The 22404-nt window shown below is 41.5% G+C and overlaps 1 protein-coding gene across 1 annotated transcript in view; it reads right to left on the bottom strand.

Annotated features, from left to right (window-relative positions):
• grb7 (growth factor receptor bound protein 7) overlaps nucleotides 1-21260 on the bottom strand; it is a 25874-nt gene extending 4614 nt beyond the window's left edge. The window contains exons 1-9 of the mRNA XM_050059404.1: nucleotides 21124-21260; nucleotides 20094-20185; nucleotides 14757-14931; nucleotides 12498-12624; nucleotides 3898-4054; nucleotides 3695-3816; nucleotides 1515-1589; nucleotides 1149-1286; nucleotides 916-1026 (exon numbers count right to left, since the gene is read on the bottom strand). Of these exons, the coding sequence (XP_049915361.1) occupies nucleotides 916-1026; nucleotides 1149-1286; nucleotides 1515-1589; nucleotides 3695-3816; nucleotides 3898-4054; nucleotides 12498-12624; nucleotides 14757-14931; nucleotides 20094-20148 (960 nt within the window). The 5' untranslated portion in view covers nucleotides 20149-20185; nucleotides 21124-21260. The remainder of the gene's footprint in view (nucleotides 1-915; nucleotides 1027-1148; nucleotides 1287-1514; nucleotides 1590-3694; nucleotides 3817-3897; nucleotides 4055-12497; nucleotides 12625-14756; nucleotides 14932-20093; nucleotides 20186-21123) is intronic.
• Nucleotides 21261-22404: the final 1144 nt, after the last annotated feature.

The following is a 22404-nucleotide window of genomic DNA, read 5'->3' as shown; positions in this document are numbered from 1 at the left end:
TCAATTATGTGTTTTTGGACGTTTGAATCTGGGGCACCGTCAGCCTCCATTAGGTGGAGTTGTGTTGCTACCTCCTCTCCCCTTGGATCTCTGCAAGTGATGTGAGGACTCTAAAACTTCACCTGAGCCTCCCTCGGCATATGGGTGAGTAGATAATGGCTGCATTTTCATTTTGGGTGCACTATCCCTTTAAGTCTAAATGAGCTCATCAACATCACTAATAGGTCTAATTTAATTATATTAACTTTTACATGTCTTTTCTTTTTCTGCTTTGGTCTGTGTAACTTTCATTTTGTTTTGTTTGTCTTTGCTTGACCATATCGTCATGATGTGATCTATGTTTTATGTATTATTTGCCTGTAGTTAATAAAAAAAATCATTTGATGGTGAGATCTTCCTTTAATCGTAACTTCCAAACACAACATTGCATCACATTTCTCACCTTTGTTTTCCTGTTGTGACACAAACACATGTGAACGATGTGCGAGTGATTCTCTACAGTAACAGCTGCTGTGAGGTCGTCACCTCCCAGAGCTACATGTTCTCCAGACAGTGTGATTTTCTATTGTCAGCACCACCGTGACATAAGTCTACTGTGCAGCAAATTACTGGTGTGTGTGTGTGTGTGTGTGTGATGTTATCACACAGCAGTTACAGAAAGTTCCTCGATCACTGCCAGTCATGTGGAAGCATTACAGTTTACAGCTATTACAGCTTCTGCTGCTGAACACTACTGACTCAATAATCCACAAGAATGACATGAATGCTACTCTCACACACACACACTCACACACACGCACACACACACACACAGACCCTCAGGTCAAAGAGTGCTCAGTCTGTTCCTGACACAATGTTCTGTCTGGTCTGAGAACATTTAATCCCGTCTCGGTGAGGCCTGGAGGAAGCAGTTACCTTGATGCAGAAGGTGAAGTCTGAAGGCGCTCCGTACAGTTTACGGCTGTTCACCACGGTGTACACGTTCAAATCGTCCAGATCAGCCACGTACTGCAGGTGCCGAGGCTCCTGGTCCACACACACACACACACACACACACACACACGTTTAAAGATCGCAGTGTGTATAAAGTGTCATTTATCCATTTGAAGTTTTGCTGAACTTATAAAGTATCAGCTGGACTTACTGACCTTGGAGGAGCCTTTGGTGGAGCAGTAGAGTCCGGAGCGGCGGAGGAAAAAGTAGACCTTCTTCCAGGCTTTGCGGCTGGGCTCTTTGACCTGCAGGTAACCCTGAATCTCCGGACACGTCCCGGACTTCAGCAGATTCTGAGGAACACAAAGAGCTCATTATTCTCACATGTTAGAGCCCAAACAATTAATCAGAGACAAAAAAGTTCCAGGTAGTTTATCAGAACTTTAATTATGAATAAATAAATTCATTTAAAAACATTTGTGTTTTGAGTTTTTGTGTCTGAATAAAATCAAAGGACACTTTAAGACATGTTGACTGGTGACTTCCACACTGACTGAGGCTCCTGATTTCATCCGCTTTACCTGAATGAGCTCTGATGATGTCATCCCCTTGCTGACATCGGCGCTGTCAGAGATCATGCACTCTGGGAAGAAGAGCTTAGGAAGAGAAGGGCATTATTAAAATCCTCATTTACAAGACAAAGGAGCTGCTTCTGCTGCAGTCTGCACTGTGATCACTTTAACATCAGGATGTTGCTTCAGAACGCCATCATCTTCAACATGCAGATGAGACACACCTCACAGAAATTACGCTCGTTTGTTTAACGTGTATCAGAGGCAACATAATAACTTGTAGTTCGGACAAAGCCTTGAGTAAATGATCAGTCGTGCAAAGTGATCCACGTGTGCACAGAACCAACAGGTGTTCTCAGAGGAGACAGAGATCCTGCTGCTGTCGCTGTTTGCATATCACGCACATGAAACTGGGCGTGAGCGCTCAAATGACTAGAGATGAAATTAAATCAGCAACAATTCTGATCATTAATCCATCAGTTCAAATTAATGAAAGAAATGTCAAACATTCTCTTCTCTTGTCCCAGACTCTCGAATACAATGGTTTGTTGTTTTGTTGGGTAGACATATTGGTGGAACCTTCTTGGTTTAAACAGAGCAAGGCGGCCTTCTGCAACGGGAGGGGCTGTTGATGACTTGTGGGAGGGGCTGTTGATGACTTGTGGGAGGAGCTGTTGATGACGCCGCACGTGCGAGCCACTGGCGGTGGATAAACAGGAAACAGCTGATAGCAGGAATTAGCGAGCAGCTAGTAGCAAGAGGGAAACACAAACCTGACAGACACTGTAAAGATGAGCAACTGGGGAGACAAGGAATTGCGCGCCCTCCTTGTCCTCGCAAACGAAGAGGCCATTAACCGTCAGATGACGGGGACGGTGAAGAACGGGCCGACTTACGAGAGAATCGCCGAAGGACTGACCAGCCGCGGCTTCCCTCCCACGTCACTGTTTACGTCACACGCTGAGCTACACGTTTTGTTACTTGCTCACGCCCCCCATTGCCCCGAAAAAGGCACATTCTGTATAAACAAAAGTAGGTAGGCGGCATTTTGCTGCACTCCCCGATTTTGTTTTTATACTGCCAATGCTGAAAAAAGACTGATTGGGCTTTCCTGCAAATTTGCACAACTCCTGTTTAAAAAGGGCTGAAGATACGTATGAAAAGTACAAATGTAATATATGTGTGGTCAGCAGATATGTACAATGCCAACATTTTCTTCTGAGGACGGGGCTGTAATAATCAATAATCATTTAACTGACCAAAAACACCAAACTGCTGCTTATTCATGCATCGCAGACTAGTTGCATAAATCTGATCTTGTGCAGAAGTGTTCTGTAGGAACATTGTCATTGGAGTGAGTTGAGTCAATCTACATTTTGCCAACAGGTCAGTGCATGTATGAAGTAAAATGACAGTATTATAGTTTTTTTTTTAAAGATTTGTAACGTTAGAATTGTGGACTTTTACATAAAGCTTTTTATCTTCACATAATTTTTTTTTTAAAAATGGATAAACTAAATTAGATCAAATGTTTGTAGTCGTTATGACCTCACAAATTCAAATTTAAGACTATTTAATGACTTTAAAGGCCTTATTGTTGTAACATTGAGTGTAAGACATTTTAAGACTTTTCAACAACATGAGTAAAGTGAATATCTTTTGGACCATTAGTCTAATAAAACAAAAAAAAAATCACCACATCACCCCAAACTGGTCTTTTTCTATAACTATTTTTAACTCAAGATTTATCCATTGATAAAATATAAATCAGCAAATTATTCGATATTGAAATTAATCCTCAGCTGCAGCCCTGAGTGACTTTCTGTCACCTGTTTGCATGACACAGCTGCACACACTGCTCACATGTCACATGGTGAAGTGAACAGTAGTAAATCCGTCATCAAACTCCCCTCTGTGCCGTGTGGAGGCGGCGTGGGCCGACGGCACCAGTGGGAGGTTCATCAAAACCAGTTTCACCTTTGTGTAACAGCACAGGCGACAGACCAGATCTGATGTCATGAAATACCTGAGGCATGAAGTCGACACGTCTGCACCAGCACGCAACCTGACAATCATTTATGCTTTTAATTGTTATGTAAAAGGAGTGGATGGAAACTCAACACGCCTCCTGTTATCTAATGTTAACGAGTTCACTGCTGATGAGTCGTGACAGGCCACAGGCTACGTACCATCGGTTTCCTGAAGAACTCGTACTTGGCGTAGTTTTTGCAGAAAACGAACCTCGTGTCGCCTTTGAGGGACCACGTCGCCTGAACCTCCAGCACGACCTCGTGGTCCTCCAGACATCTCTCTGAGGACACAGGAGGACATTTTATGAGCCGCTCTGCAGCATGTGGTTAAAGTGAGTGTTGATCTCAGAGCAGAGTCGTACCGAGGCCCAGGGTGGGATGGAGCTCCAGCAGAGCCCAGTTCTCCTGGTCGCTGCAGTGAGCCGTCTGGACCAACATGTGACACACCTCTCGGGCCGTGGCCTCTCGACACACCCACACCGACCTGCTGTGGCTGTCCTCTCCGTACACCTTTATCAACTGAGGAACACATGGAAGAAATATGAGCATCCTTTAGTACAAAAAACCCCCACCTTTAAATCTTTACTTAAAGTTTTTTTTAATAAAATAAAAGTCAAATTTTATACAATTTATGGTCTGAATTTTGTGTGAAACAGCTCTTTGACATATCGACTCTCAGTAATTCTCTCTGTGGACAGTAGTTTGGGTTTTTTTTTTTATAGTTGGTGGCGGAGTCCGCCATTCCCCTGTTCCCACACTGGATTCACGTTCCCTTCACACACTACAGCACTTACTGCTCTTTAGGATTAAAACTTTACATAAGAAGTCCAGCTGAAAGGATCAGAAGTAAAAGAACTTATTATGAGGAAAAAAAGAAAAAAGAAAAAGAAAAAACACATCTGTAAATACATGTATGTATTTATAGATATATATAACACATATAAATAATGAGGTAGTTTACTTACTCTAAAAATCTTTCAAAATAAAGGTAAGGCCGAACTGTTCAGCCAGGTGCTTGATTAAGAATTAGTAATAGACATTAATTTATTTATGTTTATATTTATTTATATTTATTTTGTAAAATTGTTCTGTAACTTATCTATTATTTTATGAATATATATTAATATTATACTTTTTTTATCCATCTTTATCAATTTATTTGTCTTTGTTCTGTCTCTTTAATCTATTTAATCTAGTTTTTAGTCCTTTTTTTTTTTTACTTTTTGTTTATTATTATTGTAATTATTATTACTATTATTAATATTATTATTATTGCTTTTAAATCTATTTCATTGTACTTTATGTCAACATTTTAATTCTTGTTTTGTATTTTTAATTCATTATGTATTTATTAGCTTGCATTTTGGTATTAAATTATTTTATTATTATTATTATTATTATTAGTTAATTACTTATTACTTTATTACTTACTTTATTTCATTATATTTTATGGTCACCATTTTAATTTCTGTTTAGTCTTTTATAGTTATTTTATCTAGTTTTTATTTTAGTTTTTTTTAATTATTATTATTGCTTTTCAATCTATATCACTGTATTTTCTTTTTTTTTCCAAATCTTTTCGATCTATGTTATCCAGTTTTTAGTCCAGTTCTTATTTAACAATTATATTATTTAACAATTTTATTTATTATTATTATTTATTTAACAATTATATTATTTAACAATTTTATTTATTATTATTATTACAGCTTTAAAATTCATGTCAGTGGTTTTATTGTCATAATATTTACTCTTGTTTTGTCTTTTTATTTTATTTTATTTTATGCAATTTCTATATCTGTATTTTAGTCTAGCTTTTATTTACTATTCTATTATCATTATTATTACGACCCTATGGTGATCTAGCTTTTATTTACTATTCTATTATCATTATTATTACGACCCTATGGTGATTATTTTTGCTTTTAAATCTATTTTATTGTTTTTTTAAATATCGTCACTTTTATTCTTGTTTGGTGTTTTGAATATATTTTATGACATTCTTTAATCTTATTTTTAATTTACTCTGTTTTCCAACTTTAACTGCTATTATTGATTTTAAATCTATTTTAATACAATTTTATATTTTTATTTTCTCTCATACACTGGTCTTAAAGTGTTAAATAGTTTAGTCAGACATCTGTGAAGCGCTTTGAGCTGCACCAACTCTCACAAATAAAGTCTGACTGAATGATAACAATACTACTACTATTTTTTAAACATAGATTAAATCTTAATCTGCAAAGTAACGTCTGCACCTGTCAGATAAATGTAGTGGAGCAGATGTTTGAAGTACAGGTAGCTCTGTGCTGAATGAATCCTCAGTGTCCTGCGACTTTACACATTTTAAGTTGAACAAACAGGTTTAAAGTGACACTGAACAACAGAGTGAACAACACACTCTTCACAGCTGCCTGTAGCATCGTACCAACAACACGGCTACGCTCAAAACAAAAAGCCAAACTGAAGCCAAGAACCTGTCACCTGTGCTGACACAGTCACTCTGGATTTAATAAGCTGTGACACTTGGAGGGAAAGGCCCCTCATGTATTCTTCCTAATTTTAGAGCGACACTGCGGCACCTTGTTTCTTCTCCAGCTGAACTGAAATCATAACACACAGGTTTCATATCTTTGTCTGTGAGTCATGAGCCGTCTCACTCTTCTGTGTGTGTGTGTTCAGGATGAAGATGAGACTGGAGACACGCCTGTGGACTGTTTCTGTGTCTGATGCTGCGGAGGTGAGCTGGGTGCAGGTTATTCAGGGGTCAGGAAGTTCCTCAGAGCGCGCTGCTGTCTGACTCAACGTCTGGATCCAGCAAACCGAAAGAAAACAAACCTGCCCGACCACAAACCCACGGCTGGATGTCAGTCATCAAGTCCGGACTGGTCGGGCGAGTGTCAGCGTCGGGCAGGACAAATAATGGGTGAGTATCAGCCGGGGAGGCTCACGGGGGAGGAACATTCCTGCTGTGGAAACTTCACGCTTCAATATCCGGTCAGTCCACTTTGACTCCTGAGAGGTTTTTATTAAAGAGCAGGGGAGGAAAAGGGAAAATGTTTCTGAGCTCAGGACAGGAAGCTGACGACACGTGACGACGGTGGAGATCAGATCAGATATTTAAAAACATTCAGACACGCTGTAGCAGCAGTTTTATTTTGAGCATGTGATCTGAAATATTGTGTTTAATCAAAGTGATGTCACAGCTCACAGTGCAGCGACCTACAAACACAGAGTTTAATGTTCAACACCTGCAGAGCTACATTATCAAACACATAAAGAGACAAGTGAAGGAACAAATCCAGCTGAAACTATTCGCTCGGATAAAGAATTACTATCTGAACAAAGAGTAACGTTACATGGCCAAAACTATGTGGACACCTTGTGTGCTTTCAGGCTCTGCAGACTGCAGTTGGATAATGTCTGAATTATTGGTATCATTTATGAGCAGCAGTGACAAACACTTGGTCCTAAAATGCCAAAATTCTGCTCATATTCGGTTCGGGTTCGGCCCACATGACATGCTGCTGTGTTGTGCCACGGCTGCATTTGTTATTTACGTGACAACGCCTGAACGCAACACAGGCTGTGTGTGTTTAATGTTTAATGTCAGACCTGTTTAGACTTTTTATCCTGTTTTCATTGTCCAGACGTGAAAGTTTCTGTACTCCAAGTCACATTTCTGTGCTCCAGCCAGTAACCTGCTTTGCAGCTCCTTTAAATTGAGAAGCATAATTGAACATTCAGAATTTGACGTCATGAGCGACTTGAGCTGCCACAAATATTTTACCAGCGGTGCTGCTCGAGCGAATTCAGCTATTTTGCAGCTCTGGCAGCTTTTGGTGTGAACGTACAGTAAGAATAAGCCGTTCATACACACCCAATGTGTGTGTGTGTGTCAGAGAGAGAGAGAGAGAGAGAGAGAGGCAAGCAGCTCCATAAATAAAAAACAATTTGTTGTGGCTGATTCTGATATCGTGGCAGGCAAAAATAAACAAATATGTAGAAAACCATGTTTCTACAGTAGCCCAAAGCAAACAAACCAGACTCTGGCTCTACAGAGGGCCTCTCATGTGTTCACGTTACAGTGAACGCCACCGTGGGCTCGTAGGGAGGGTGAGCAGAGGGGTATGCAGTCAGTTGCAATCTGCAACCTCAACACTTAATGTGACTTCACCCTGCACACTGCTCCTGCAGGTACAAATTAGGGAGGGGAATCTAAAACCAGTTTAAAATTATCTGATCGATCTGGATCAAATGCCTCTGAGCTTCGTAATTTCTTTTATCAATGCTGGCATGTTTTTCTGACAGTTGCAAATTGTGAAACAATGAGCTGCATTCACCAATATCCTCGTACGCTTTCTCTTAAGAAAAGTCTACGTCAGATTCACGACTGTTCTTAAATGGCAGAACTGTTCTCACCTGTGTTCTGACACAGTGCACTCAGTTACCTGAGTATTGTTGCTGAGCGTGTCCATCCCTTTATGACCACAGTGTACCCATCTTCTGATGGCTACTTCCAGCAGGATAACGCACCATGTCACAAAGCTCACATCATCTCAAACATGACAATGAGTTCACTGTACTCCAATGGCCTCCACAGTCACCAGATCTCAGTCCAATAGAGCACCTTTGGGATGTGCTGGAACGGGAGATTCTCATCATGGATCAACTGTGTGATGTCATCATGTCAATATGGACCAACATCTCTGAGGAATGTTTCAGCACCTTGTTGAGAACCAAGAATTAAAAAGGGGGTCCAACCTGGTACCAGCAAGGTGTCCCTAATAAAGTGGCCGGTGAGTGTGATATTAACAGATTGATTCATGACAGCAGTGCTGCCTGTAATGTCTGTAAAATGATCATTTCAAGTGGAAACATCAACAATATGGGCTTTAATCCAGTAACACACACTCTGCACACGAGTCACTGCCTCCCAGCTGAGCAGGGGAGGGTAAATATCCCACGTTATTACACACACAGGCAGGCTCAGGAGAGTTTTCTTTGACTAAGAAAACAGTTAAACAGCAGAGCTCTGCACACCAGAGTCACGTGCATTATTTTTTTCTGACTCTGTTTCTACACTGGGCCCAGACTCAGATCAAAAACAGAACTGATAAAGAATCCGACTGATGAGCAGAATCAGAAATGGTCTTGTTATAAATAAAGTCTTATCAATCCAGTCCACAAACTTCTGGCCACATAATCTCAGTCTAAAACAGCTCACAGGATCTTTCAGCATTTGTTTCCCTCCTGCAGCTCTTTGTGCTCCCACAGAATAATCACAATTCCCAGTTTGACAGATGTCTGTGTGCGTGTGCGTGTGTGTGCGTGCGCGCTCGCCTGTTTGCCTCCATCACTGTAGATGTGGCACGGCGACACGCTGCTGTAATTACAGACATGTTTATTCTGGCAGCGTTTGTGAGTCAAAATAAGACGGCGCAGGCATGGCAACACAGCTCTGCTGTCAGTCACAGTCTTAACCGAACTTTACCTGCACGATTAGCAAACAGGTTCAGACACATCGAGAGGACGCACCTGTCAGACCCTGCACATCAGACAGGTGTGAAGGGATTAATGCAGCCGCTGTAATTTGTCCAAACAAATAAGTCTCAGAGGATGAAGCTGATGTTATTATATGTTGTCTCCTCTCAATAAACACTATATGTCTACTGTCTGTCGCTCTGAGCCCAAACACACACTGCCTCCAAGTGAAGACTTAAATCTTTATGAATATTATTTCCCAAAACAGGCTCAGCGCTCTCCTCAAACAGCTGATCACTGTAATTTTTATCAAACAGGAGGGAACAGTGCATCTGTGGAACTATTTTCAGTACTTGTTGACAGGGTTCTGTCTTTTCACAGGATGTGCTGACATTAAAGCAAATGGCCACTTTAGAATGAAAACACAGACAGTACTTACTGACCCTCATGCCGACAACAAGTCCAGTGCAGTTTTTTAATCCACAAAACTCGTTCGGGGTATCGGAGGATAACAGCTAGCTGGAGTAACAGCTACACTTGAAGTGCATGGAACCCACATTTTGAAAATGTAATAAAACTCTGCTAATGCGTTTCAAACATGTCAGAACGGCTCGTCCATCGTAATCCAAGTGCCCTGAAGCTGCGGCATGCAACACTGACTTGAAAAGACGTAATTTACTCCACTTTTATAGCATCATTTCTCACTGTGGTCAGTTAGCCTGCCCTGCAGGAGTGCTGTGTTTACATGGCAACTCGTGCGAGACTTGAGAACGTTCAGAAACGTTCTTGTTCTTGAGTCTTGCGAGTTGCAGGCTAACTGACCACGGTGAGAAATGATGCTATAAAAGTGGAGTAAATTACGTCTTTTCAAGTCAGTGTTGCATGCCGCGGCTTCAGGGCACTTGGATTACGACGGACGAGCCGTTCTGACGTGTTTGAAATGCATTAGCAGAGTTTTATTACATTTTCAAAATGTGGGTTCTGTGCACTTCAAGTGTAGCTGTTACTCCAGCTAGCTGTTATCCTCCGATACCCCGAATGAGTTTTGTGGATTAAAAAACTACACTGGACTTGTTGTCGGCATGAGGGTCAGTAAGTACTGTCTGTGTTTTCATTCTAAAGTGGCCATTTGCTTTAAGAATATCACAGAATATTGCCAGATTCATTCCTGAAGTGCACAAAAGGTAATTTTCTGTCAAAATGAGGTCTCTGAATCAAAACGTTAACAAAAGACGGAGCGTACATCTGCCATAAGACTGCAACAAAGTGTGTTTTTGAAAAGATGGGAAAGATGGATCATGTATGTTACACCGGTGCGACCATCTTTTGTCTAATGCTAAATTGTATGTCCCTTTTCTCATATTCTTCCCCTTTTTACTTCATTTTTAAAGTCTTCTTTTTTTTCACACCCCAGCATTCCTGTTCTAGGAAGTTTAGTTCTTATATTGTATTAACAGATTGCCTTACAATATGGTGGAAGGGCCAATCATTCATCTCTGTATTATTTATACAGTCTTGGATATACTGTGGAGATTCAACTGTAATTTACGGATGAATGGATGTGAATGTTATGTCAATGAACATGTGAACCATGTAAAATCCTCATAAAAAGAGAATTGAAAAAACAAAAAAACAAAAGACGGAGCGATGTGGTCACTGGAGTCAGTTCATCTTGGCTGGTATTCCTTCAGTGTTCATCGTTAGGGAGGTTTTTATCTGGAGCTGAGTTATCCACTGAGGTCTCTTCCTCTCAAACACTAACAAACCAGGGGCCTCATTTATAAAACAGTGTGTAGGATCCAGACTAGAAATGTATGTGCAAACAAAAGCTAAAAAAAATGGCGTGTCCCAAATAATACTCGACAGTTTCTACAGTCAGGCTCCACCTCACCATCTGCGTCACCAATTTCCCGTCTCCAACATGCTTGTCAGCGTGGGTCAAAGTTTCTCCCATCAAGTCTGTTTTTACAGATCACAACTTCTCTGTGGGAGGTGGCGTACGCCTCTTTCAGGCCTCGTTTTGTGCGTACACAATGTTTATAAATGAGATTCCTGGTGATTAAAACCAGTAAAAACACTGAATAAAGCGAGTTCACATTAAAAATCTGTATTTGCCCAGGGCGTTGGTAGCTTAGTGGATAGGGCCTGCGCCCCATGTATAGACGCCATGCCTCGCTGTAGCAGCCGACCCCCCCACTCTCTCTGTCTCCCCATTTCACACTGTCCTGTACATTAAAGGCAAAAAGCTCCAAAAAATCAGCCGCTGTTTGGCTCGTCTGGGAGGAGCTGTTAGCCTCGCTCCTGCTAACAGCCAAAACACACGTTTGCTGTGGCGTGCCTGCAGCAGAGCGTGCTCATTATGATCAACTGAAGCTTCTTCACTGACCAGTGAAGCTGCTGCTCAACATTATTTCTACACAGCTGATCTATTTTTCTTCTGTGCACGCAGCTCTGCAGCTCTGCAGCTCTGCAGCAGGTAAACCTTTACAGAACAGAGGACAAAATGAGCAAAGTCTGTTTATAAACGATAAAATGAACACCTCACTGTGTCAATGTGAAGCCGCAGAGCAGCACTGTGTTCTTACATTTCACATTAAAATAAATCAATCAAATCAGCCTGCAGTTAAAACAATGCAGTTCATTACTTCAGTACCAGTTAATATGGTGTACGCTTCCAAAGTCTTCATACACACACACACACACACACACACACACACACACACACACAGAAGCTGTCAGCTGAGTGTAGCAGGTGAAAAATGCCGCTCCGCTCCGCCTACATGACCACACCCCATTTCAGAAATAATGTGTGCTCACCTTTTTTCTCTTGAGATCCAAACCCTCACGAGGTTTTTAGTTAGAGCTGAATTATCCTTAGAGGTCTCTTCCTCTCCAAAACAAACAGACCCGCTGATTTAAAGCAGTAAAAACACTGAATGAAGCAGTTTCATGTTAAAAATCAATGTTTCTCTAAAGCTGTTCGGCACAGCAGGGGTTAAAGCTGAGCTGCCGCTAACGTTTGCTCAAAATTTGTTTCTCCGATAACTTCAGATCCAGAAGTCTGATGACTACAACTCTTCATTTGGTTAAAATATAGAGTTACAAATGACCAAGATCTAAAAAGTGTTTCATAAAAATGTCTAGTTGAACTAATTCAATCTTTAAATGAGGAGGATCCTAATGTTTATCTAAAATGAGGCTTTAAATCTGAATTCTGAGCGTTTTATTTAATCTTTCACCTGTACTGGAGCTGCACTTGGTGACATCACACTGACACCTGTTCAGTCCACAGTGTGATAAACTGTCTGTGTTGTAATAAAGAAACTAAAATGGTGAAGTGAAAAAAAAAAAAACACGGTAAGGAGACACCTGAAATCTGAGCCTGTCCAAACTGCAGTCTGAACATTCATCAAACCATTTAAGATGATTTCAGACAGACTTGTGAAGCAGCTGCCTGATAATGATGCTTTGAACTTACATGTTTGTTAGTGGACGGAGAGGGAAGTGAACTGATGAGCACTGGAGACTTGGAGGGGCTGCACAGCTCTGGGAAAGGGTTGGGTATGGACGGGACGGAGGAGGAAAATGACTCCACGCCCTTCGTCCTGTAGAAGTTACAGACATGAACAAAAGATCAGAACCAGATGAAATCATGTAAAAAATAAACTGGCAGAAGATTTATAAACAATCAATTCCTAATTATCTGCTATCAAAGGACAAGACTGCAGATTTCTATTGTTTTTTTTTATTGACAAAGCTGTGTCGTAGAGCTCCTTTGTTCTTCTGCAGTCTCCTCTCTTTGTGAAGACACTAAACTGCACAAACGACCTCATGTCATCTCATCCCTGTTGATCCCCTCTGATATAAGGACCCAGGAACTCGCTCAACGATGTGAGTGACGCTCTGGACTCTCTCTCCACATTGACGACAATCCCACTGCTTTATTTTTGTGATCAACTTTTTATTGATATTTTGCTCCAGGAACAAAAGACAACACAACATGTACGTACATAGCAAACAAACTACAAAAGAAATCTGTGGTGATCCCTCCCCCCATGGGTCTCCTTATTCAGTGCTGAGTGTAAGTGTGACGTATTCATCAGACCAAGCAGAGCGAACCGGTCGTCCACCTTTATCCTTATTGTTTCTGGTGCGTGCTCATTCCACAAAATGACATGCACGAATTGAGGAGGTGACGTCATCGTTTCCCCGACACTCTGTTTTACATCCACACAGATACACAGGAAGTGAAAAACCTGCATCTAAAGTCCAGCTGTCTCAGACGAAAGATGACCCACGTGAAAGAAACGTGGCGAAAATATTTGAGACCCATCAAATCTGAATTTAAAGGGATAGTGCACCCAAAAATGAAAATTCAGCCATTATCTATTCACCCATATGCCGAGGGAGGCTCAGGTGAAGTTTTAGAGTCCTCACCAGCAAAAGCACGCGAACACACATGAAGGTGGTGCCCATGTCTCACGGTCTCATGCAAGTGCACACACGTGAGCGCGGTGCCCAGAGAGGCAGTCAGAGCTACAGGCTACAATGAGGCTAAAAACAGAGTTCAAATGAGGTTTTTCCAAACAACTTTTTATGTCGGGGCTTCAGGACACTTGGATCACTACGGACGAGCAGTATGGAGATATTTTGTGGTTTCAATTATGTGTTTTTGGACGTTTGAATCTGGGGCGCCGTCAGCCTCCATTAGGTGGAGTTGTGTTGCTACCTCCTCTCCCCTTGGATCTCTGCAAGTGATGTGAGGACTCTAAAACTTCACCTGAGCCTCCCTCGGCATATGGGTGAGTAGATAATGGCTGAATTTACATTTTTGGGTGCACTATCCCTTCAAGACAATTTGAAACTTTTAAAGACCTTATATTGAGAGAACTTAACTTAAGACTTTTTAAAGGACCTGTAGACGCCCTGGATTAAATAAAAAAGACTGAAAAACTGAAGAAAAAAAAAATCTATACATTATAAAAAACAGATGTTGCCGACTATATGGAGATTTTACGATGTAACATCAGAAAAAAACATTCATAAAGTCCTTCTTACGTTGTGTCGTCATTTTTAAGAAGTTGAAAGTTTGATTGAAGACATTTTAATACCAATTAAGGCCTTATTTTTAGATTAATGAATTCAGTGGCGTTTAAGACTTTTGCAGGGACCTTGACTTTTACAAGTCCACAGTGGGAAGAAAATAAAACTTTAATTGGAGCTCTTTTGTGTCTCTGAACTTTAAACAGACAGAAACAACCCTCCCTATCTCGCCTCGCCATGGTTAAATACTGTGTTTTGTTATGTCGTCAGAAAAAAAGAGCCAGTTTCTAGATAATAACATGTGTTTAACATGTTTTCTTTTTCCCATTTATTTCACAGTGTTACCACAAAGAAACAGAGCTGTCTTTGTCTTCAGGGAGGAAGAAACAAAAAGGTACCACGTCTATATAAGGAAAGAAGGAAGTGAAACTAAAACAAAACTCTGTCTAACACCAGCACGCACACACACACACACACACACACACACACGCTTTTATTACCCGTGACTTAAACGCTGTCGAAACTTCTTTACACATCAGACGACTTTGGCCTGAAGGTGAGTCACTGACTTGAGTCAACATCGACCTGAACAAGACTTGTGACTGACTCATGTCCACTACATGTGTACACGCTGCATATCTAAACACCCTGTCAGCCTGTTCCCACAGGGAGTAATGATGCCTGTTGGTCGTACCTGTTCACAGTGATCAGGATGGGCTGGGAGCGCCGTACAGAAGGAGAGTCGGCCACCAGAGGAGCCAGAGTCAGAGTGGAGCTCCCCAGCAGTGTCTCTGCTCCATCAGACGACTCCTTCCTCTCCGAGCCCTCGAATACTTCTGTCCACGGACCAGCCACCTCCATCATGTTACCTGAGGGGAGGAGGGAGTCAGAGTTTTAGCCTCCAGGTGACTCTGTGCTGATGAGGAGCAACCCTTCAGTCTGTAGTGAAATCCACATGCAAACTATGATCGACTTCATTTATACAGAGGAGAGTCACGAGAGAGAAGGAGGGAGAGACTTTGACTTTGCATACTTTCGAGTACACCGTGCTGATAATACTTTAACTCAAGAATGCAGGACTTGTAGTGGAGCAGTGTCAGTGTGGTATTAGCACTTTTACTGTACATAAGTAAAGGACATGAATACTTAGGCCCAATCCCAACACTCCTCTTGCCCACTACCCCTTGGCCTTCAAAATGAAGCAACGAGGGGTAGGGGTAGAAATCTTTCCCTAGGAATTGGGACACCACTCACTACGTCATGGCGTCGGTTACGTTCACGCATATGTAACTATTTTAAACAGGAAGGTGCGAGCCATCTACATTTCCAACCGGCATCTACAATGGAGTCTCCAGTTGAGTTCATCCTACCGATCACGTTTGCCGCATTCATCATGCTTCGTTTGATGAACGACAGACGACAGGGGACTTCTGCTAGCTAGCTAGCTAACCAGCTAACATTACGAGGCAGCATAGTTATGCTAGCTGGAGTGTTATCGTAATGTGAAAAATCTAACAATTCTGCAGAACAGGACAGATGACAGACGCCAGATAGTGCGAGCTAGCTAGCTAGCTAACAAGCAACCTGACTTTTTTCCCCGTCTCTTGCTCGGTGGTAGCCATGGCGACGTCTACCCCTCGCTGGCAAGTCAGCATCTGAAATCCCTCGCTCCGAAGGGCTAGTTTCATACCCACTACCCCTCGTTATGCCCCCTACCCCTACACACAAAAAGGAATTGGGACACCACTACCCCTCGCGGGAACGCACAAATGTAGGGTTAGGGTCAAGGGGTGGGGCTAAGGGGGGGTATTGGGACGGGCATTTCCTCTCCAGCAACTCTGGCGAGTTGATCCGAGGTGCCCAATTTTCCGCCTCGTAGGGTAGACATATTGGTGGAACCCTTTTGGTTTAAACAGAATGAGGTGCCCTTCCGCCACGGGAGGAGCTGTTGATGACTTGAGGGAGGAGCTGTTGATGGCGCCGCACGTGCAAGCCACTGGCGGTGGATAAACAGCAAACAGCTGATAGCAGGAATTAGCGAGCAGCTAGTAGCAAGAGGGAAAACACAAACCTGACAGACACTGTAAAGATGAGCAACTGGGGAGACAAGGAATTGCGCGCCCTCCTTGTCCTCGCAAACGAAGAGGCCATTAACCGTCAGATGACGGGGACGGTGAAGNCTCCTATCTAAAAGGGCTAATGAGTAGATGCACACGTCCTTCTGCGCCGGATCAGTTGGCAGGTGTTGTTTGGTAGAAAGAAAATAGTTCCCACCCCACATACAAAGGCAGTGTCCTTACCGCAGCAGCCACAGATTCTTTTCTAGTTCGTGGCCCTTTGCTACATGTCACCATCAACGCCCCCTCCAGGCTCAAGCCTGTCCTGTCGTTAAGGGCAAAAAGCCCAAAAAATTATCTTTCCAAACTAAATTAAAATAAATAACAGGATCAAGAACACTAAACGCACTTTGTTCTGGTGTGTTTGGTTTTTTTTCCATGAGGTAAAAAGACAGCAGGGAGTTGCGTGTAGTGCAGACAAAGACTTCTCTGCTTTCATCAGTCAGAGCTTTTGTTAGTAATGGTTTTATATTTAGACGACACACACACACACACACACACACACACACACACACAGCAGGTGTTATTATCATGTGTATGTGTGTGTGTGTGTGTGTGTGTGTGTGGATATTCAGGTTCGTAATATTCTCTGGCTCTGCGCCACCAAATCTATTTTCAGTAAGGAAAGTTTGAATCCACAGCGTGTTTTTGTCCTGACATTGTTAATCTGTGAAATATTGTGTAGTTGTTATTAAATAATTACAGTAATTACAGTTACCACGCACAGCTGGCTCTGTGTGCGTACTCTGATCGAGGCAACAACAACAACAACAACAACAACAACAACACAAATACTGGCTTCAGATAATCAGCTGCACATCTTCACTACAGTTTGATTCAGAGAGTGACGATGAATAAATCAGATATATTGATACTGAAGAAATGCTCTTTAATTTAATTCCTATTGCCCAGCCTGACTTCTGATGCTGTCTAACACTTGTTGGGGTTTATTGTGTTATTATTGCAGCATGTGAGGGGAACAGGTGCAGCCTGCAGGTTTACACACACACACACACACACACACACACACAACACCGGATGGATAACATCTCCTTTTACAAACATAAAAACCCTGCAGGCAGCATTTAGTGGTTTAAAATCTCTCCTCAGCAGGTGCGGATTTAAATTAAACATGTGTGTAAACAGGTGTACATGTGTGTGAAGGAGAACAGAGCTGCCATGACACTACGCTACAATCAGAGCACAGACAGGACCGACACAACCCACATCCTGTTTCCTCGAGGAAGAGTCGACGAGACGGGAATAAAAGGTTAAATGTCTCAGTTTGCGATGAAGTGACGCAGAGAAGCTGAGCTTTGCTTTATGAAAGGATCTAAACGTTGAGCCCACAGTCACAGTGCATGTCACTGAATTCTCCTTTGACTGACTCACGACACCTTTAAGTGTTGTTTTATTGCAGCCATATTTTCTACCAGTGTGATTTACATCATTCAGCACTGATGTTTGGAGGGAGAGCGTCTGATATAATCCGTTTGAATCCGAGCTGACGTCTTGTTTTGTCTGAACAACAGACACAAACACAAATATATTCAGTTTATTATTGTCACATTAGGGACTGTTTGTTACTTATGAGAGGAGAGGGGGGGGTGCAGTAAGGGTGAGGCATGTCAAATCAATTTTTAAGCACGAGGTGGGACTTCTGGTTTTTAGTTTGGCTGAGAGGAGGAGCTTTATTCTGTATTTATTTTACCACAGATTTAATTTAAAATGTAGAATAAATGGTTTTGATGAAATATCACTATCTTAAACTCAGATTTGGTCATGGTGTTTTTCTGACCGAGGTGTTTGTCGCACATGGTGTGTCCAAGGACCGTCGGAAATTTGAAAATCCAAAGATAGTTTCTGTTTTTACAGTTTCTGGCTGAGAATGATGAGCATTATAATTTCCTATGTGGTTTGTTTATTACTAAGGGAGCTGTTGTTGCTTTGTTTTGTTTTGTTATGTGTTCGATCTGTGTTTGTTATGTGTAAGTGAGAATGTTTATGTTTATGCTGTATGTATGTTGGACCCCAGGAAGAATAGCTGATGCTGTTGCTGGTGCTAATGGGGATCCTAATGAAAAGAAAAAGAAGGAAGAAATGGTGTCATTTTAAGAAAACATAACGTCTTTTTTTTTTTTAATTAAATCTGTGGTTTGTGGGGCGTCGGTGGCTTAGTGGTAGAGCAGGCGCCCCATGTACCAGGCTGTTGCCGCAGTGGCCCGGGTTCGATTCCAGTCTGTGGCCCTTTGCTGCATGTCACTCCCTCTCTCTCTCCCCACCGACTTCACACTTCGTTTTACTATCGATTAAAGGCAAAAAATGCCCCAAAAATATCTTTAAAAAAAAAAAAAAAAAAAAATCTGTAGTGTTTTTTTTGAAGAGAGATATTCGCACATCCAACTGTCTCGGATGCAGGTGCGTCGGAAAAATGACTTGAGTCTTTGAACAGTTTATTAGTTTACAATTTACAAATAACACAAATGTTTCCTGCTGGACCTTCAACACTAGCCATGTTTCCATCAGCCTGTTTAGATGCGCATCTAGAAGTATCGCATCAGAAAATTATGATGGAAACGCCAAAATTCAAATTAAAATCCCCTGATTCACACAAACTAAAATACGCTCACTTTAGCCGGGTTTTGGTTGATTAGAAAAAATGCTGATTCACAAAACGGGGGATGGAAACAGTTATGTTCGAATTAAGTCTGACGTAGCGCACCTCTCTCCATGGTGATATCCACACTCCGGGTCGGGAAGGCGGTAATGCATTTACAAGCTGGTTGCCAACCGCCAGAAAACGTAGAAGAAGAAGAATGCGAGACTTGTTTTGTTTCCAGTTCTGCCGAAAACTCGCGCAAGTTCGTAGTTTTCACCAAAGTCCGTACATTTAATGGAAACACACAGGATTCGTATTTCTTTTAATGCGCATTTCCCAATGATTCTAATCACTTTTGGATGGAAACACAGCTACTGTTATTTACAACACTGAGCTTAAATATTTCTTGTTGCCTTGTTCTTGCGTGTGTTGGGTATATAATGTGACATATGGGGCACAGGTGTTGTCAATAACTGAGGAACACACCCACGGCGGATTAATTCCCCCACACCTGTGCACACCTGTGACATGGGTGGAGCAGTTTCCATATAAGCTCAATGTTGTACATAATGGTGTTGAACACTCCTGACGAAGGTCCAGGAGGAAACGTTAAGCTGAGCAGGAGCAGTGTGCAGGATTGTTTCATGCACCTGCATCTGAGACAGCTGGATGAATATCTGTCTACAGACAAACAGCAGATTTAATAAAAAAGGATAAAATGACACCATCTATCAGCCAGAAACTGTATGAAGAGAAATTATCGTTGGATTTTCACATTTCTGACGAACAAATGCGTCCTCAGAAAAACACTATAATCAAACTTGAGCTTAAAATAGTGATATTTAATCAAAATCTCTTTATTTTACATTTTAGATTTGGCCTATTATAAACTGTCTGCATGAACTGAGCAGCAGAAACGACAAGAGTGAAAAACTGAGGCTTTTTTCAACTCCAGGATTTTGTCTTCAACTTTTAACTTTCAAACATAAAAGCGTCAATTTTACAAATCTAATAACCACTCATAATTATCAGGGGCGTAGTGGGCGCAGGGTGCGTGGCACTTTTCCATACTGTGAGTTTGACAGCCGTTCAATTCATGTTAACAAGTCAGAGCTCGCTTCTCCAAGTTGTCTGAATGCACCTTGAGTGACTTGGCAAGATGCACGCTTGCTGCTTGTTCTGTCATCACAGCAGAGCAGCACGCTCCCTCACACACAGCGGGAGGATGTTCTGTATGTCTGAACAAAACTGTGCAGCAAACACGTCAGCAGGAAACCCTGCACTCCTTTATATCAATCCATGTTGGCTGAGTTACCTGGTTTGTGATAATGGTTCGCTGTCGTTAGAAGATGAGCTCTCTTCCTGGTCATCAGGTGGTTTGGGTTATTTGGTTTGGCTCCTTAGCCGCTGTGGAGAAATGCAAACGAATAGGAGACAATAATTCAATAAATCATTTAAAGAAATCGTCTCACTCCAGAACAATCTGACCCCTCACTCCTGAAATAAATAAATATCTGTAGCTTTAGTCAAAATTATATTAAAACAAAACAAGTCACACCTCAGCTGCACAGCTGCTCTGACGAGTAAAGAACAGTCCCTAAGGCAAAGGAAACAGCAGATCCTCACAGTGTAGAGGCTGCTGTGAGGAAATATTTGGCTTTTTTGCTTGATTACATCATTTAAATTATTAATACATTTACATAATACCTGACAATCCATTTACTTGATGTACTTCAGCAGCATAACTGTCTGATTATTACTAAACAAAGAGCTGTAATTATGTGACTGTGTTTTTAATCTATGACCAACAGGACAACACCACAGTTATTAAGTAGGCCAGTGATAAGAGTCCTCCTGTGTGTGGAGCACCTGAGACACAATATAACACCTGATAACAAACACTTGGTATCAGACCTGTGTGCTGGAACAACAGAGTGCTGGTGTGAAGGAATATAACTTAACAAGTCCACCTTAAGAGCCTTAAATACGGTCTTAAATACTGTAAATTAACTGATACATCTCTGCCACGTCTTTGTCTTTCATACCTTTGAACACAAAGTGGTACAGACTAACTCCTGGTAGCTCTAGGAGCCTGAAATCTGAGCTAACGCAGGTGTAGACGTAGCGCCAAAACCTCATACCGAAACTGCTAAAATTACCTCTCCTGCCCTCATTAAAGCTCCGACGACAAAAAGAAACTTCAGTTAAAGTGACACTAAGGTAAAGATAAATTCGGCTAACTTCGGCTACAACCTGTCCTCACCTGAAGTTTATATTCGCGGTTAAAACCAGCCTGCACCTGTTCAGACTAGCTAGTTAGCTCCTCCGGACAGAGCAAAACCTACCTGTGAACGCAGTGTGGTCAGGCGGAAGGTTTCAGCTGTCTGCCATCCTGTTAATCCCAAACTGAGCTGCTTCGTCAACTCTTTGTTTTCCTCTGATGTGTCGCAAACAAACAACAAGATGCCGTGCCTCTACCACAGTGCCAACAACATGATCTGAGTGGAGAGGAGGAAGGAGGGCGGGGTCTGACCGTCAGGTGTGCGCTGTAGCCCCGCCCCCTCCTCACTGATGGTTTCACAGGGTAATGGGTTCAAATATGAGAACACACTTCCGGGTTCATGACGAGGAAATATAAAACATTTCCTTGGTTCAGGTTGTTTTTCATGAACAAGTCTTTGTTGCTGAAAACAGAAAACAATTTAAATCAGGCAATAAATAAGTTAAAATAAATAAATTTAAAAAAATGAGGAAAATGGCAGCTAGAAAAACAGATTAATAGAAATAAATAAATAGATAAATGCACAATAATAATAAATATAAAACATTTAAAAGGCATTAAGTTAAATTAAAAGGTAAATCTTGAGTTTGCTTTCTCTGTGCAGCCCTCAGGTGTTCAGACGTGGATCATATAATAACATGACGCCTCACTGTGGGTTTTGTTCTGATTAAAGGTCCACGACCAGAGGACCTGAGGGTTCTACAGGGTTCATACGATGAATTCAAATCTGATAAACAGGCAGAACTGAGACCATGAAGAGCTTTATAAACCAATGATCTTAAAATCAGTTCTGAAGCTCACAGGAAGTCGATGCAGAGACTTTAAAACCTGTGTAATGTGTTTGTCTCTGCACCTGAGCAATGTGTTTCTGAGGGAGACCATAAAGTAGAGCATCACAGTGTTTGACTCTGCAGGTGACAGAAGCATCAGTGTGTCTCTGTGTTGGGAGAGAACCAGTCGCACTCTGACAATGTTCTTATTAAGATGATAAAATCAGTTTTGGTTAAACTTCTAACATGTTTTTCAAGACGAAGAGTTGAATCACAGAAAACTCTGATGTCTTTTTTAGTTCCAGCTGCTGCAGTTTTTCTTTAGCCCTTTAAAACCTGGAGCGACATCACTTTTTTGTGCTGCGTTCACACTCCCTTCACAAGTATTTACATCTCTGAATCCTGAGCAAATTGGTTTGATTTCTTTTGGGAAATAAGCAACAAGAAACTTGTGAAGAAATTTTCTGCAAATTCCAAGAAGTTAGGGGGTTTGTAAATTATTTTTAAAAAGCTATGGAAAAGAAATGTGCCCAAAACTGTATTTATAATTATCATAATTATATATTCAAAATTAT

The sequence above is a fragment of the Epinephelus moara genome, chromosome 13 (genome assembly GCF_006386435.1).
Source record: "Epinephelus moara isolate mb chromosome 13, YSFRI_EMoa_1.0, whole genome shotgun sequence".
In the NCBI taxonomy this organism is placed as follows: domain Eukaryota; kingdom Metazoa; phylum Chordata; class Actinopteri; order Perciformes; family Serranidae; genus Epinephelus; species Epinephelus moara.
This window is presented reverse-complemented; position numbering and strand designations above follow the sequence as displayed.